Below are 18626 nucleotides of genomic sequence, written 5' to 3'. Positions count from 1 at the left end.
TTCTTCCTCCATGTGGCAGCTTCTTGAATCATTTTCCTTCTGGCTTTGTCTCCTCCTCTCGGATGTTTCCAAGTGTCAGCCCATCAGCTCCAAGCAACACAATTGCTAAGATGTGTTTAAGATCTGTGGATGTGGAACCACTAAGTCAACCTACCGGGTAGGTGAAGATCCGATCCAGCACAGCTGACAGCCAACCCCAGCATGGGAAATATGATACCAGATGAACAGCCCCGTATACGGATGGAAACTAAGGAAGGTATCTTGCCCTGAACTGATAACCTGGAGAGGGAGACCCCTGCCTATAAGCAGAGCACTTATCCCGATAAGGACGACCCCATGGTCTTCCTCTTGGTTCGGGTACTGTTTCTGTTATAAGCTTGATTCTAATATAGTATCTATGTACTGAGGTTGGTCCGTGCTGTATTTATGTTATGAGTTTGGTTCTGGCACTGTATTTATCTTATGAGCTTGGGACTTGTGCTGTATTTATCTCATGAGCTTAGTTCCAGTAGCATACTTGTTCACTGAGCTGCTCTAGTGCGGGTTTGCTGCTATCTCATAACTTTTTTGCAGAATAAAATATAGGCCGACTGTCTATCACTACAATGTATATTGTTTTTTCCAACGATGAGGGCGGCGCAAAAGCAATCTGCACAGAGTGCCAACCTACCTAACACTGGCACTGGATAGAACAAATCTCCCTTAGATCAAAAATGATTGTTTTTGGGAACACATAATGATAACTGTTAATCATATCAATTAATAATAATTGCCATTACATGCATGCCAGCCTTGGTAATTATTTTATTAATGCCATGAAGCACAAGTTAAGCCTGTGGTTCTTTTTTATTATTTTACTATTGATTTGCCGTCAATGCTTTTAAAGATGGCCATAAATATTAACAATCATTGGTCAAACTTGCCGATTACCACCTGACCATCTAATGTTCATGAAGATCTTCTGATTCCCCCTGGACAACAGATGTCAAGGGAAAGAAGGGTCGGCCATATTGTACTACAACATGCCCAACCCTTCGTTCTCACAGGAGATAAGCCCCGCCAAAGGTGTGCTTGACTGAGACATCTGTGCCTATGTATGGGGAGGTGTAAGAGGGGCAGTAGGAGTATCTGTTGTTTAAACAAATGTACATCTGAGAGCTATCTGTGGTGTATGGCCGCCTTTACGATGCAGAGATTAGACTTAACAGCAATTCTGTTAGGGACAATCATTGGATTGATCATTCAGATGTCAAAATTTCTATCTATAGTAATACTGGCCAAAATTGACAAAGCTTTTACTCTACTTTCAATGGACAGCTTTAGAAGGGTAGCCTGAAAATCATAGATAAAGGTCCAAAGAATAATTGAGACCCTTAACAACCACAGACTATTTTCCGACACGTTACATCTATGGCATGACTCGAATACCTATTTTGTTGTACCTACAACCTTGACCTATGAATTTGTAGAAAAGGATAAAAAAAAGACATGTTGAATGACTGAAGTCTTTGAGAAAATGTGCGAATATCAGCCTTGAAAACCTTTTCTCCACATTGTGTTTATTCAAGTGATGAGTCAAACAAGAGATATATATGCGTCTGATGGAGGGAGCACAAAGCCTGGTGTCTAGCATTCAAATTACAGACTGTGACTGAAATGGACATGGGTAATTGCTGGAAATTGTTTTAATTGGAATCCGTTGTTTCACCCTATGGGACTCAATTTCAAGAGGACTATGGCATCCAACATATGCTTTCCTGTTGAAGTGTTGTTGCTGATGCGTCTGGACATTGTAGATTGTAATTATTTGCGGCTGCTTTGTTTCAGTGGTACAAGGAAACAATAGAGCCGCTGATTCATTGTTCCGAATAATATAACCTAATCTTCTCTCTTGTAGTATAATTCTAATTCATGAGTGCTACGTGTCAGTTGTGTCTTTCTCCTGCTGCTGTTGGAATGAATGGGTAGATATTGTTATCAGCCATAATGCCAGGGGTTTTTATACTTACGTGTCCAAATTAGTGCCCATTTGTGCATGGTAAAGGGTTTTTTTTTTCTTGAAAGAACTAAAGCAAACTATTGTACAGTAGAGAGAACGATGTACAGATGGTTGCTGATTTATTTTGTAAACTTCCACAGTAGGAGTTGTAAAAGTGGCAAGCAGTCAAGAACAAAATCTCTTAATTTTTTTTTCAATGCTAAATTAACTCAATGATGCTCATGGGAATTGAAGGATATTCTGTTAACTTGATCACTGACAGATAAGGCTGGCTATTGATATTCACATACAGTATTTGGTGCATACAATTAATCCTTTCCAATCCAATTTGTATCCTGGTTTTCCCAGGGGGCTTACTTTTTTTCTGCCATTATACAGAGGGGCTATATGCTGGCTAAAGCCAGTACTGCATGAGGTGACACATTGGATAGGTTCTAACAGCAGAGGCTGGCAATATACAGTAAGAGAACCCCGACAGACGTCTTCTAACATCGGAGCTGTACAGCCTTAAATCATAATGTCTTAAGACGTCAGACAGTGGATTGGAAAGGGTTAAATTAGCCCCATGCACCTTCAATAGCTGTTGGCCGAACAGCTATTTTTCACAGTAAGGATAGGATAGAGTAAAGGCCCATTTACATGTAGCGATTAAGGCTCAAAATTCGTGTAAACGACTGAAAATGAGCGATGATCGTTATATGTAAATGTGGGCATCATGCACTTTTCGTTTAAACAATGATTTTTAAGTGAACTTAAAATCCATCGTTCAGCTAGCGAGAGATAAAGTATCTCTCAATAGACTCTAGGCTGTTATCTCCAAAGGAGGCGGCAGATAACATTGTATTCTACCGGGAGCTGCGAGCAGAACAATGCAGCTGTGTGCACAGATGGGCATGTGATTCATTACAGGCTGGGCTCGGAAAACAGCTCCTGGAGGCTCTTTTACATGCAAAGGAAGATGATAAAGTGTTAATGGCCATTAACACTTTATGCAAAAAGATCGCAAAATCCTTCAAACTTTCAGTCATTTGAAAGATTATCTTTGCGTATAAATGGGCTTTTAAGGGTGGCTTTACATGGGACAACTATCGTCTCAATAGTCGCTTGATATAATCACTAAAGCATACAAACAACTATTGTTTCTGCACTTTTACACAGAGATTGTTGTTCACTTCAATTTTGTGATTGCTGAATGAATTATTGGACGTATTTACATAGGCCAAAATATTGTTAGCCAGCTAGTTAGGGGGTGCTAAATTCTTTAGCAGGCGTGTGTTTGAAATTTTGACCCCCTCCCTCTCCGAGTCCAGTGTGTTTTTGGGAGCCAATGAGCATTAAGTGGAAGGACAAAATGTTTAAAAAAGGTGGGAACCAATCAGCAAAGAAGCACACACCTCCATGGCTAGTCATTGAAAGAGAGCAATTACCTGCTTTCAGCAGATTATAATTTATCAACTAGAGACCTTTTTCAATGCATCCCCATGCGCATTAGATAGTCTGCTGGTCCTGCTGATATAGGCAGGTTTGGCCAATGTTCATCTAATGTTTATGGGCACCTTTAAACATATGTAGGTAAGTGTTTCTAGAGGTTCTTAAGAATTGGAGACGTGAGATAAAGTAGTGATGATGGGAGTAGACATTTTTAGTTTACTTTTTGTTAATAGTCCCTTTACTGTCAGCCTCTCTGTAGTCAGTTCATCCGTTGCGTTCATTCATCTGTCTCACTCTAAATCCTGCTCTCTTCTAGAGTTGGAAGAATTGATAGAAGCAGTTCTTGCACTGCTATTACTGGGAGATCCCAACCGGTGAAGGAATTGTCTATTACAGATAAATATTTGACAAGATTTGGGTGAATTACATAATCTAGCATTATCTTGTGTTCTCCTACAAAACAAAAAAAAAGTTCCAAAACTTTTGGTCCCTTAAAGACCCATAAAGTCAACTAGCCACAGAACAGTTATGTACCACAGGCTGACTTTAAATGGGTTTTCCTAGCACAAAATGGAAATTCTGAAAATGCTTAAATCTAGGAGGTACAGCTTAATAGAGTCATCCTTTACCTTTTGTCTTCTACTCTGGACCCTCTTCTTCATCTTGTGCAGCCGCCGATCTGCCGCTGTGTTTACATACATTACTTCTGCAGTAAACACAGCAGCAGACTCTTACCTATAACTTACAGCGTGGATGGAGATTGTTTATGTGCACATGTTACACTCTCTAATTAGGCTTTTCCTGTCTCTTTAATTATAAAGAGACTGCCCACGGCCTGTGCTGGGAGATCAAAAGATACTTGTTATTTTATGCTTTCGTAGTGTATTGAAATTTCCCAAAATGTCAGCTCAGAAGAAAGAGGAAAAGAAAAACTGGGAAAGGCATGTACACATTTAATAAACTAAGTCATTGTTAGGCCGGCTACCCATGTCTGCCTCCCTCTTGCTGTTTCGGGCAAACGCGGGCGGCGATCTGCTCCTCCTGTATGAATGACCCTGTAGGTATGGACTTTCCATCAGCACTGTAAGAGTTAATCCTCCCCAGTGCTCTGAACGCAGCTGTAGGGTAATAGGCTATTGCCCTCCAATTTAGCGGAAGCTAATACTCTGGATCCTCCTCCTTGCCCGAGTATTGATGTGGGTTTCTTTAAGTCACCTAGAAAAAAGCTCCAACTTCTGACTCCAGTGTATGCCTCAATTCTTGGGCCTTACCTGGATTAAATCTGTACTCTGCCTGTCCCGTCATTGTTCCAAACTCTGATATTAGTTAGGACTGTTTTGCGGTGCTTTGCACTGGTGTATCTGACTTCTATGGGTCAGCTTTCCCACAGCAAAGGCTATATCCCTGAACAGGGGTTAAAGGATGAATACTATTGAACCGCCAGGATAATGCCCCTAGGACTAGCCAAAGTCAAACCAGTTAGTTGGCACAGTGGGTCCATACTCGCTGTCCCTAACAGTCATGTTGGAAAATAGTACTCAGGAAGTCCCCCACAGGCCTGCACATTAAAACTCATCGAGCTGCACGTTTACTCTACTATGAAAAAAATGTAACATGACCAACAATCTTTTCTCCAATGGCAGATGTTGGGGGGACTGTGAGGGCATACCCGTTCACATGGGATGATAGGCTGAACCTACTGAAATTAGCATGTTGGATACCTGTTGGTAGGTATTGTCAAAAACAGGACCTGTCAAAAGTCTGATATTTTTGGGCTCAGTTTCACAGTTGCCAAACTTCTTCCAGGCAGCCACTTATTTCCAGATCTCTATAGTAATAATATGTCCATACAGCTGAGCTGAACAGGCTTATTAATGGAACAGTCATGGACAATAGCTATCAATGAAATTAGGGTACTTTTACATGGGATGTCTGTTGGACGCTTAGGTGCCCGACAGCTGTTCCAATGATCATCATTCCTGTACTTTCACATACAAGCAATGATCGCTCACCGAATGAAGGTAGAGCACATCGGCGATCGTTTCCTCCATTCATTGTGAATGAGCAGTCATTTATAAATAAATGACTGCCTGTTTGAAATGGACAATAGTTGATTGGCTTTTAGGTAAGCAAAAGCTAAGCAACTCTGACAAGTGAGTGATTTTGGCTCGTTTACCCTGTCAGGTCTCATGTTCACAAGGGATGACGGTCGCCCGTTATCGCTCTTTTGAAGTGTAAAAGTACCCTTAGCTAAGTGTCCACCAATATCATTGCCATTAGCCATATAGTGACTTTACCTTTCAATATCTCTGCAAAACTAAGGAGCCCTGTTGTTCAGCAGTCAGCGCAGGTTAGAGGACAATGACTGTTTGAGCTGTAATGGCAAACCTTCCGGTTGCTATCGATCCAACTTTCTGAGCGGTCAGAAAGTCTTCGGATGATAAGACTTCTTACTCATTTTAAACTGGTAAAGGTTGTAATAGCAGAACTTCCAGATATGATATGACAAGTGGTTAATTCACAGAAATGTTTTCTTTTAATTGAGCTTTCCTTCACAAATACCAAAGACAGAATTTAAGCCTTCTAATCAGACACTGACACAGCAGTTTACATTCTCACATTGGATTGTTGTTCTGACTTTTACAATAGGTTACATAGAAAACGAAAATAAAATACTTAGCATCTAATTAAGTAAGGAAATCCATATAGATATCAAGTGCTACCAAATGACTCGGTCATTAAAAATAATAGGCCAATTAAGATACATTTTGTGACATTGACTTAACTGGCAAAACACGGTTAATGATGCACTAATTTCCATTGAAATTAAATGACATCAGACGTATGAGAGTGCTTTCTATGGTCGAACAGGGTAACATGTCTTTATTTGGGTGAGACTCAGTATGTGAGCTGTAAAGGACCTGTTTTTTTAGGGCAACCAGTAGCACAAGTGTCCCAACATTGACTCAAATCTAAGGGACAACTGCCTCTTTTTGGATCCTACTTATCAGGCCAGAGGAGAAAATTTACCAAAAGTTGATGATCTTTAGCAGCAGTGAGCCAGAGAATGATGCACCAGATTTATTAGGAGACTGTGGAGAGGGAATCCTGTTTGAAGGCCCCCAAGGCTGTCCGTGTTCCCATTTGTTAGGGCATATTTATGTGTGCCCTAACAACTGCCTATGTTCTGTTAGTACATTGGCTAAAGTACTGGCATATGGATATATGCAGAACATAATAATTGAAAAAAAAAAATCCCCTTTTCAATAAAAAAGTAAAATACGTAAATAAAGTAATGTTAAAATAAGTATCAGTAAAAGAAAAAGTAAGTTTCAAGACATATATGCATATTTGGAACAGGTTGCCATGTGAGGTGGTGAGTTCTCCTTAAATTAAAGTCTTCAAACAAAGGCTGGACAGACATCTGTCTGGGATGATTTAGTGAATCCTGCACTGAGCAGGGGGTTGGACCCGATGACCCTGGAGGTCCCTTCCAACTCCACCAGTCTATGATTTAACTCCTCACGCGGTTCGTCTTGGCTGAACTTGCTAAACTTTTTCTTCTTCCTTCTTTTTTTTCTTCTTCTATTGCTTTATGTTAAAAAGAAGCAAAAAGAAGTAAAAAAGAAGAAGAAAAAAGCAGGAAAGTAAAATCTTTTTCCTTCATCTTTTTCCAATTTTTATTTTTGTTTCTCTTCTTTTTCTATTTCTTCTTTTTCTTCATTAACATTGCCTTACAAACTGTTCCAAAGCACTTTGATACTTTTATTATTTATTATTATATATACTATTATTATAATACTATTAGGTGAGCTAATAGTATTATACATGGCTTTTACAGCTCTTAGTGCTATACACCAGTTTTAAGGATATTGATAAAGTTCTGATTGGTTCAGAATAATTCAGGCTAAACTGAACTTTTTGCAGAAATTTAGCGAACTGGCCAAACCGAACTTTTCAAAAGTTCGCTTATCACTACATATGATGGATGGTATGTGCCATAAAAAAAAGGTTCCATGGCCTTTAAGTCTGTTCCTGTTTTATTTAGTCTTCACTAAAATGTCAGTTTGATCACTGATGGCAATATTTTTAGTTCAAGCAAAAGAAATTTGATAAAGTTGTCACATTTAAAACATGAGAAGGGGAAAAAAAGTTTGTAATGAATGTGTCATCAAATATCCGGTGATAAATTTCCCTCATGCCTCTATTTTAGTACTGGGGGTTCATGCAGATGGCAGTATTATAGCTCCATACAAGCTCTGAATTGTACAAAGCCATAATAATATGGCACTCATAGAAGTTTATGGTGTCTTACTGCACCTCTTTAAGCCTTCTATTATTGTGTTAAGGGACGAATACCTCCATAATACAATGTATGCACCACTTGAAGGAGCTGTAGGCACTCTTTGTGCCACCATAGAGTCTTCTTCATGCACATTCCTCTGCCTCATCATGTATCTGAAAAATCCATAAATAAACAGTAATCTGCTGATCACGTCTGACTAATGACAAGATTAACAGATTATATTCCCAATAGGCACGAGCTATTGTTAAAACCTAAAACTCAAACCACTATAACGCTCTCCTATCTTTCTCTTTCATTATGAACTCGAAAGAAATAGTAAGAAATTGTAACTTCTCCCTGGACTTTTCAGCGCATTAAGAAATTACAATTATGCTGCAAGCAATTTGGTTCCTAGTCATTGCCCAGAGCATTAATAGTGCTACCTCAGCTAAAGCTAATGGTGAGATGGAATGTCCTTGTAGCTGTAAAATGCTTAACTCTCATCTAATGTATCGCAATTAGAAAATAAAGACCTTTCATGGAGAAAGATAGATTTGTAACTTAATGAAACACCATAGTATAATTTAAGGTTCTTCTCAGCTGTAAATGTTGTAAAGTTCACGATCATATACTCCAAGAAGTCCACTTTGAAGAGATGCTTCCATACTGTGAAAGTGATGCTCTATATTTCTGCCCTGGTTGTAGCTAAATGTAGAAAATATACTTGTGTCAACACTTACGCCAAGTGGACACGACTAGCTTCACTGGGGAGTTATAGCACGCCACCCATTGCAATAAGGAAAAGAGAAAACCATTCTGGAAACGATAGCAAAATTTAGTATTAACAATGCAAAAGACGATATAGGTGACTTGAATACAGCAGAGCCATTTTATGGTGGGTGCACGATTAGTAACATAGTATGTAAGGCCGAATGAAGACAATGTCCATCTAGTTCAGCCTGATTATCCTCCTGTGTTGTTGATCCAGAGGAAGGCAAAAACCCCAAGAGGCAGGAGCCAATTAGACCATTTGGGGGAAAATGCCTTCCCGACTCCCTAATGGCAATCAGACTAATCCCTGGATCAACCCCTAACAGTTCCTACCTGCCTGTATACCCGGATTGACAATTAACCTAAGATTTATATCCTGTAATATCCTTCCTCTCCAGAAAGACATCAAGTCCCCTTTTAAACTCCTCTATGGATTTTGCCATCACCACATCCTCAGGCAGAGTTCCACAGTCTCACTGCTCTTACAGTAAAGACCCCCCTTCTGTGTTGGTGATGAAACCTGCTTTCCTCTAGATGTAGCAGGTGTCCTCTTGTTACCGTCGCGGTCCTGGGTATAAACAGATCATGGCAGAGATCCTTGTATTGTCCCCTCATGTATTTATACATGGTTATTTGGTCACCCCTTAGCCGTCTTTTTTACAGGGTAAATAATCCCAATTTTGATAGCCCCTCTGGGTATTCCAGTCCCTTCATTCCATGTATTAGTTTAGTTGTCCTTCTTTGAACCCCCTCCAGTACTGTAACATCTTTCCTGAGCACCGGTGTCCAGAACTGTACGCAGTATTCCATGTGGAGCCTGACTAGTGCCTTATATAATGGAAGAATAATGTTCTCGTCCCTCGCCCCTATACCTCTTTTAATGCACCCCAAGACTTTATTAGCTTTTGCAGCAGCTGACTGGCATTGGTTACTCCAGTTTACTCTACAATCCACTAGTACCCCCAGGTCTTTTTCCATATCACTCTTCCCTAGCAGTACCCCATTTAGTGTATATTGGTGGCATCCGTTTCTCCTGCCTAGTAATATATCATGATGTCATGTATACAGGGGCAAACATATACTGTTGATGATCATGTGCAGTATATGCAGTGTTAAAGATAATCTCTAGTACTCACATAATGATACTTTGAATATCCCCCTTGCATAGGATTCAGGATTACCATGCCACCTGAATACATTGATGAGACTCTAAAACTTTTTAGATTAGCGTTATGGTTTAATGCCTAATGTCAGGGGTGATTTCAGGGTTCATACTGAATGCTCCTGGTGGGCTGGAGCTTGTTTCATTAAGGTACATGCAAAAGCATGAGCATATACTATATACTACAACTCGTCCCACAAATACAAGGTCTCGTACAACTACACTGACAAAAAAATAAAAAATGGTTATGATCACTGGAACACAAAAGGGGAAACAAGTTTTGTGTTGAGTGTGATTCCTGCCTACTGACGTTTTCATCATGTTTGGGTATTTATGCCACTTTGTTGTCGTAGTTGCGTGAAAATAATTGTCGATTACCTTTGCTAGCGATTACTCATCTCCAAATTATACTCCAACAGCAATACAAGTACTGTAGGACAAAGCCGCAGACCGAAAAATACCCATCGGAGACCTCCTAACATTCGGGAGTCTCCAGCTTTTTCCTTTCCTAGATCTATAGGAATTGCTCTACTCCGGTGCTTGGTGCTGAAAGTTCTGTGATAAAGCTAATTTTTTACATTCTTTGGTGCGGCTGTCATTAAGTAATTCCCAAGGAATTCCACGTCTTTATCTTATAATTACAGATCTTTACATTTTTCGCATAGTGCTTTCCCCCAAGTAGTAAATCTGCTAACTGCCCTGAGGAGTAGTTATTGCACTGATAAGATTATTACGTGTTACAAATGCGATATGTTTACCCACGTGCGCAAATGAAGAGAAAGTAGAAATGATTACCATGTGCAATCCTCACCATTCCAATGTTTTTTTCAATTTTTAACTGTATATAGTCTGTGCAGATGTTTAGGAGAATTGGGCCGCGGTCCTGTGCTGCGGATTCTTGGCACGGATTCCAAACCAGTTACATCACATGGATTTTCAGTCTGCCACATCGTTTAGTCAGATGTTTTGCAGATTTTACTTGTTATAAGGCGGAATTCACACGACTGTTTTAAAACCTGTCCATGTTGCATCCACAAAAAAACAGATTCTTTCTTATCCATATGAAGATCCAGCTCACATCTGTCTGCAGTCCTTATGGCTGTTTTTGACTTCTGACATCAGTTTTTTTTCATGTCTGCAAAAGTAATGAATACTAGACTGACACTACTTCCTGGATCTATAAAATATGGATGCATATGGACAGTATTTATGTGCTGCTTGTTCTTTTTTTGTTGCATCCTCATTGACTTGAATGGACAAATCTAATTTGCAAACAGGATGAGAATAGTGCATGCTATCATTTTTTCCACATGGCCCTGGGTCTGTATGGAAGAATGGATGCGTTAATGAGCTGATTGACTGTCTGATTCTAGTTGTTTGTAAAACCCAGACGGAACATGGACCAAAAATACTGTCAGGTGAACAAGACCTGATTGGATAGGAATATCTGAACTGGAAAGTAAATTCAACGGCATAAACATATGTGGAAAATGTACAGACTTTAGGCATTAACACAGCCATGAAGCTAAGCATCACCCCATCCCGCCTCCTTCCATTGCTGGCTGCGGACAAAGGGTGGGGAGGGGTCAGGATCTTGGCTCCACCCCCATCCTGCCCCCTCCTGTTGCAAACAGCCAGAGGGGAGGAGAGAGGAGGTGAGCCAACAAGGGGAAGGGAAGGGCAATGGCATGGCGGCCTTGGCGTATATGCGCTGGGCCCATGCCTTCTGAACAGGCGCACAAATGTTAGATTTGTTCACGCGTTTTTACACTCATGTGTGCACCCATGGACACGGGTCCCGGTGCATATATGCTGAGGCTACAATGCTGTTGCCTCCCCTTCTCTCCCCCTTGGTAGCTCACCTCCTCTGTCCTTCCCTCTGGCTGCTTGCTATGAGAGTGGGAGGAGCTAAGCACCCGCCTCCTTACTGCCCCTTGCCAGCCAGTGGAGGGGGCAGAGCTTAGCTTAGCATTGCATTGCATTGCAAACAGCCGGAGGGCAGGGGAGAGGAAGTGAGAAGAGGGAGGGAGTTTAGTAGTCATGCTGCTAAACTACCTCCTACCTCCCTTCTCCGGCCGCTGCCATTGGCTCCAATAGAAGCCCATGCAGCGGCTGACGTATTCTAGCCGGAAAGATAGTTCCAGGACTATCTTTTCAGCCCGACGTGAAAGCGCCCGGGGCTATATTGGCCCTGCTGGGCGCATTTACGCTGCGGGAATACAGCCATGTGATCTGATGCATTGGAAACCAATGCATCCGATCGTAGTGTATATCGGCCGGCTGTGAAAACGGCAGCCGATATACACTTGTGTGAAAGAGCGCTTAAACTGTTGCAAGATATTTGTCAAAATTAACATATCTGACATCTATAGCTCTGCCGTCTTCTAATTTAGCATCCCAAATACTTTCAGTACGGGCGACCATATCCTAATAGAATTTCCTAATTCGCCAATGAGTTGGGTGCAAGGTACCGTATTCCAATTTCTTCCTTGTTGAATGCTTTCATTCTTATTTGTACTCGAAAACACTGTTCTGTCTCCATTTTGCCATTTATGTTTTTTTCTCTATCTAGAATATCCTAAGATCTCAGTAAGTGATGAAGACACCGCTCTTCCTCCTCCAAATAAAAGAGCGGAAATGGGCAAAGTTTCCTTTGAAGATGTTGTGTTTGTTCCACCTCCTGCCAGATTGCTCCATCTCCTGGAGTACAATGACAAGGTGAGCAATATTAGCACTGGTCTACATGTGTTATCATGCTTCATCATAGAGGAAACATAGTTGTGGATAGAAAGAATCTACTGAAATAAATATAAGCCTTTGTGTAGCCATGTACAGCGCTCTACCGAACCAGGTACCAAACGGCACGTGTCTTCACCGGGAAAAGGCAGTTCTGCTTTGAAGGAGGTCTGTGTGAAACAAGAGCTTGTTTTTTTCCCCTATTACCTACAAAGGATTAGTCAGATAATAAACAGGCGCCGCAGCAGTTGGCAGGTGTAAAAAAAAAGAGATAATTGACTGCAAGAATACAAAGAAAAACTCACTATTTATGCTGCTTTGTATAACAGCAAAAAGGCACATTTCACAATTACAGATACGTCCTCCATGGTAGTGGTAGGCGATAGGAAGCGCGGAAGAAAAATAATTTGTCTGTTTTTATATAGCAGGATAATTCAGAACAATCTCAAATGTTTTTGAGGCCAGATATACTGGTAATAATGTAATATGTATACATGTTAGGCTGGATTCACACAGGTCAGTGAACTCAAACCGATATCGCACTCTTAGGGCTGAGAAAATTGCGCAAAATTTGTGCGTTGCAAGATGTACAAATCTTGCACGAACATGCACCCCATTCTTTTGAAAAGAGTCATGTACAGGAGCGATTTTTTTTCACAGCATGCTGTTATAGTGTCCATAGGGAGACCCCGGACACCTGACATATGTGGGGAGCTGGCAGGGTAAAGTGATGGTTTGTCACAGCCGCACTTACCAAACTCCTTTCCCGGAGGCATACACGCAGTCAAGGCCAGAGTATACTGCAGGCCACCGTAGACACACCTAGGATAGGGAATGCCAATAACACAGGAAAAATGGGGGTTGTGGTTGTCATGGGTGACGCCACCATTCCTACACACTAGAATGACCTCCAGTGGAGAATAAACACAGACAGAGACAGTCTTTGAGTACCACGAGTTCCTAAGAACGGTTAGGGCCCGGCATACACTTCTACTTGAAAATTTGAACAGATTACACAAGGCAGTTGACTTTAAGACTTAATGGTGCAGGCAAACGACTTTTAAGCATAGTAAAGATTATTCTTTTACAGTACCTCCACCCCGACTCAGAGACGTGTGGATGTGACAGTTAAAGAGTGTTCCTCTACGCGGTGATCCTGGCTCTGTACGACCGTGTAGGAAAATTAGACTAGAGAGGTAGTACCTCTGCACTGGCCTTGTCTGAAGAAATACTTACAATTGTTCTCTCACTATTGGGGACTCACTCTACTCACATCCAGAATTCAGACATCATGGGGAAATCTCTCCTCTTCTTCCATCTTCACCACAAGGAAGCTGAAGGTGCTTTTATGTGGCTCTGTGCTTTAGACTGTCTCAAACCCAGAAGACAGAACTCTCCTCCTGCTCTCAGTCACTCCTATTTATACCTTCTCTCATACCACATGACATGACAGACTTGACACATTTACGTTGCAGAAATGGATTTGTGCAACACACACACTGGAAATGACAAGACAGATTTTGCACAGTGCATCCACATGACAAACATGTAGGACATTTATGGAGGGCAGTGGTGTAGCAAGGTCAGGTGGTACCAGATGCAGAAAATTTTTCTAACATTGTGGGCATAAACCTTTGTCTCCTAATCAATTCCTTTCGCTACTTTGTTTTCAATTGACAAGATGGCTAAGCCAGAGAGCCGAGTCGGACTTATCGTGGACCTAAGAGAGCCCTTGATTAATTTTAGTTTTGAAAAACTCCTCTCACACAATGCTACTAAAACTCATAACATTAAAAAAATCTTAAGGCTAAAGTGATAGTCACAGCTCACCTCCTCCTCCTCCCTGCACAGGTCACAGTTCATGCTGGAATAGTCTCCCGTAGAAATTATTCGGTCAGCTGCTGTCCACTGTGTGAAAGGCCCATGAGTTCTACACTAAAGCATATCTCCAAATGCTGTGAACCGCAGTAAAGACAAGATGGCCGCTCCGTAGTTATGTACAGACCATAGAATAAAAAGAAAATCTATAATCAGAAAAAGAAAATAGAAAAAAAAGAGATATTTTAAATCATGGATAAATCGATAAATGTTTCACTATCTAGTTTTCCTTAGTGAAAAGAATACAGATGATAAATTTCCTTTAAGGCTTTCCTGAACCATCAATTTTTGTTTTCCCCCCCCAAAAATGGATTTAAAAAATGTCAACATGACACAAGAGTTTTTCACAGGTTTTTTTTAGGTGGTGACTATTTGTTTACGTATGTTTAGCATGCATTTTTTCTGCCATTATTCATTGAGAAGTCTAAGCAAAAACATCTAAAAAAAAGAGCCAAAAATTAGATACAGACCCAAAAAACGCAAGTGAAAAACGCTCATGTTTAAGGTTTCCCTGCTGACTTGCAGCTAAGCTTGCGATCCTCTGCTGCGGCTGTTATAGCCGCGGCACGGATTCCTCCATCCCTGCAGTGATGCGAGGCTGTTTTCACATGAAAACTCCTCGCATCCACAGGGCATTCACATGGTGGGGAGCGTGATATCGAGTCATGCTTCACAACCCCATATTGCGCTCGCCCTTGTGAAGGAGCCCTAACCTGGGTATCTCCAGTATATTATTATGTATGTACAGCTGCTGTATATAGTGATACACCAGGTTATATCAGCATGCTCCCTGAGATGTATAGCTTATACCAGCTGTACATGTATAATTATATAAGGTACATGAGATACCCAGGTTACCCCAGCATGCTCCATATCACTATATATAGAAGATATACATCCCCTGTATATAGTGATGCTGATGTAACCTGGATATAACCTGTACATAATTATATGTACAGCTAGTATAACGTATACCACCTAAACATACAAGATTACATGCAGTACATGGTGCATAACTCGTTGTACCGCATTTACTGACCACACATCACACACACAGCTCTGATACATCAATCCTGATCCCCAGACATCACACACACAGCTCTGCTACATCCATCCTAATCCACACTGTTAGGGATAAATCCATGTTACGTTAATATGCTGTGGGGCTCCAAATCAGAGGTGGTTATGGCAGCCACCATGAGAAAGCAATAGACACAGGCATCACGGTCGTGTCTTAGAGCAATCTGACTTTATTGTGTAAATTGACTTAGTCTTATACAGAAAATAGTAGGCGTATCAGTAGGTTAGTGTTACAGAGGTTGACCTGTTTTACTGGTACATAATTTTGTCTTCTCTATAAACAATGCTTTATTTGTTTGTTTGTAGACATCGTGTCTGGTACCCTGATTATCATCACACTCTACATTCTTATCACATGCCCTACCTAGACAGCAGTAAGAAACAAAGCATTCCATACAACCTTTTGATCAGTGTAACGAGATAAACAGGATCTTGGAGACATGATGGACACTTAAGATTACACCTCTACATAATGTAATTAAGTACTAGCCTAAATGTACAAGCATTTTAGCAGAGCTTTTTATAGGACACAGAATAGAGTGTACAATTTAGGCCTACAGCCTCCGGAAACGTATAAAGATACATACATATATAAATTAATATGTTCATAACCCTCACAATCCCCCATTTGAAACAGTCCATCTTGAAAAGAGCCTTTGTAGTGGTACTATCAGGAGTGCTAAGCCACCCCCGCCGGTCTTTCTATCCTCTTCGCCGGATCCCCACTGTTGTTGCTCTTTTACGTATGACTGTTTTAACGATATCGTAGAGGGGGCGATTCCAGATAATTTGCTTGTCTCCGTATCCCACAGAATGTCCATAAATTGCAAACACTCAAAAGAATGAACAAAAGAAACAGTATTAGTAAAGGGTGAAACATAAAATCCATCATCTTTCCTGCAATAGGTGACCATTCAGTAAAAATATCATACCAGTTATACTCTGTGTCTACCTGGATCTCAATACCTAGGCTGACTAGCTTATCTCCTACCCATACATTTTTCTAATTCCATAAGGGAGAGGTTAGTAACATCCAAATGCTTTTAAAGGTGTTCAGTATCTATCATTAGTCTTACAATTCTACCCAAGGATACTGTCAGAGTTGACATAGGGATAGCATCTAGGTACCAGTAGTACCTTAATGTTGCTTCAGCATCTGACAAAAATGTGTAAGTTTCTGTAAATCAATGTATCACCGATATGTTCTGTATACATCCAGACAATGGAGTGGTGAGATTATACATACTGGTGGTTCCAGTTCGGTTGGCAACAAAGAATAAATATATATTGGGGGCCAACTTCTATCAGCATATAGAAGAAGCAGGTAACACCGTCCAATCACATATGCTGATTGAAGGCTGCTGGAAACATGGCTCATATGCGGCTGTACTCCGTCCGCATGCTAGGCCATCCAGTGTTTCTTCACAGTTCTCTATACCATGGGTTTTATTTTCACTATAAATCATCATACCTGTGAACTTGGGCAACCAATATTGTAAAGCATATAGAGGCGGTCCGAACACCACAGGTAGTACTACAGACTTACACATCAGGCTTGTGTCCTTCACATCATAAAAAGTCATTTCCCCAGTGCTATACTCATCAGAGCATTCTACACCATCAGCCCGGGGCCGTATCCAAGATGCTACTGGAATTACATTATTGAGAATATTTCTCCACAATTTTTCATTATTTGTCATCACATCTGACTGCTTTGTCCCTCTCGTGAATCATATATACATATTGCAGGCTACATTGTGTATAGTTCATGAATTTACTCATATTTACAAACAAATCCTTTTAAACCGCAAAACCAGATTAAAAAGCGTTAATACATCCTTATCATATCCTAATGCAAGACATCGGGGGAGGAACAAGGAAGGCATGCATTGTGCCTGAACATTTATCAATCTAGAAACATCCTGTCCTACCCCAGCCATTTTATTCTTCATCACCTCTAAATCTATAGAGTTCAGAACCCCTACACCTGTACCAATTCCCCCTAATAGGGTATCTCACCATTTTCGTTTTCCTCTGGTGCAGGGTTTCATTGCCTGAAGAGAAATATTATAATGCAATATGGTTTTCTGGCTCTTTGTGGATGATAAGGGGTGTCAAATGCCTGGGAGTTACCCAGGGCAGACATGAAGTGTTGCATTATTTCACCTGTGAAATGTGTACCTCTATCTGACTCGATTACCTCTGGTACCCCGTATCTGCAGATTACCTTATTCATGAGCTTCTTTTCGGTTACCTGCTCATTTACTTTTGTAACAGGGTACGCCTCCAACCTGAAAAACATCAACAACAAGCACATATTCATACTTCCCAACACGTGGGAGCTGAATGTTGTCAATTTGCAATCCCTGAAATGGGTAGAGTGTCCCTGGCAAGTGCCTTTGTGGTCAATTTACTTCTACCCTGTTGCTTACGGCATAGCTCATGCAAAACTGGACAAATGATGTAGCAGCTACAAAGAACCCAGGGGGCAACCCTTTCTCTCTCAAGCGTAGGTAACATAGCTGCCTTCGATAGGTGAGTCTTTCCATGGATCAGCTGGGCCATTATGGGGTACAGGGATCGTGGTAGGCAAGTTACTGACTGTTTGCCATACGCCACCCTGTTCTACTGCTCCCATATTAGTCCATTTATCTTTTTCTTCTTTGCTGGCTTGTGACTGTAATGTCTTTAGTACATCAATGTTCAAATTTTTATCAAAGTCCAAATCATAGTCTCTGACTTGTGCGGTCAGTATCTTCTTTTCTTCTTTCTTCCACGGCTTGAGGGCCGCTGTCTGCGCTGAAGTCTGCTAGGGCGTTGCCTTTTGCTTCTGCACTGTTGGCTTTAGTATGAGTTTTCACCTTCAGGATTGCTACTTTGTCTGGTAGGAGTAGGGCTTTCATAAGGTTCTGTACTGCTACACCATTCTCAATGGGTTGTCCTACAGAAGTTTAAAAATGTCTGGCCTTCCATATTGGGCCGTAACCATGATCTATGCCGAATACATACCAGGAGTCAGTGTAAATGGTTACCTTCTGTCACTCTACACGCCTCAGTGAGGGCCTTCAGTTCCGCTTCTTGTGCTGAGACATGCGGAGGCATTCTGCTTTTAGAGATCTTGTTGTGTGAACACTGCATATCTGGTGTGGAGTTGTCAATCACCCTGGTACCATCTATAAAATACAACTCAAAATATGTATTAACAAGGGGTTTCAATAACTCTTTAAAACGTAAACTTTCTTGTTGCATCAATGCTAGACAATCATGCTGATATTCTATTCCAA

At 41.0% G+C, this 18626-nt stretch overlaps 1 protein-coding gene across 2 annotated transcripts in view; it reads left to right on the top strand.

The window, feature by feature from the left end:
- MORN1 (MORN repeat containing 1) overlaps window positions 1–18626 on the top strand; it is a 370129-nt gene that overhangs the window by 172676 nt on the left and 178827 nt on the right. For both annotated transcript variants that reach the window (XM_066606845.1, XM_066606844.1), the window contains one exon: window positions 12221–12366. In XM_066606845.1, coding sequence (XP_066462942.1) covers window positions 12221–12366 — 146 coding nt within the window. The remainder of the gene's footprint in view (window positions 1–12220; window positions 12367–18626) is intronic.

Source organism: Eleutherodactylus coqui, chromosome 6, assembly GCF_035609145.1.
Source record: "Eleutherodactylus coqui strain aEleCoq1 chromosome 6, aEleCoq1.hap1, whole genome shotgun sequence".
Lineage (NCBI taxonomy): Eukaryota > Metazoa > Chordata > Amphibia > Anura > Eleutherodactylidae > Eleutherodactylus > Eleutherodactylus coqui.
This window is presented reverse-complemented; position numbering and strand designations above follow the sequence as displayed.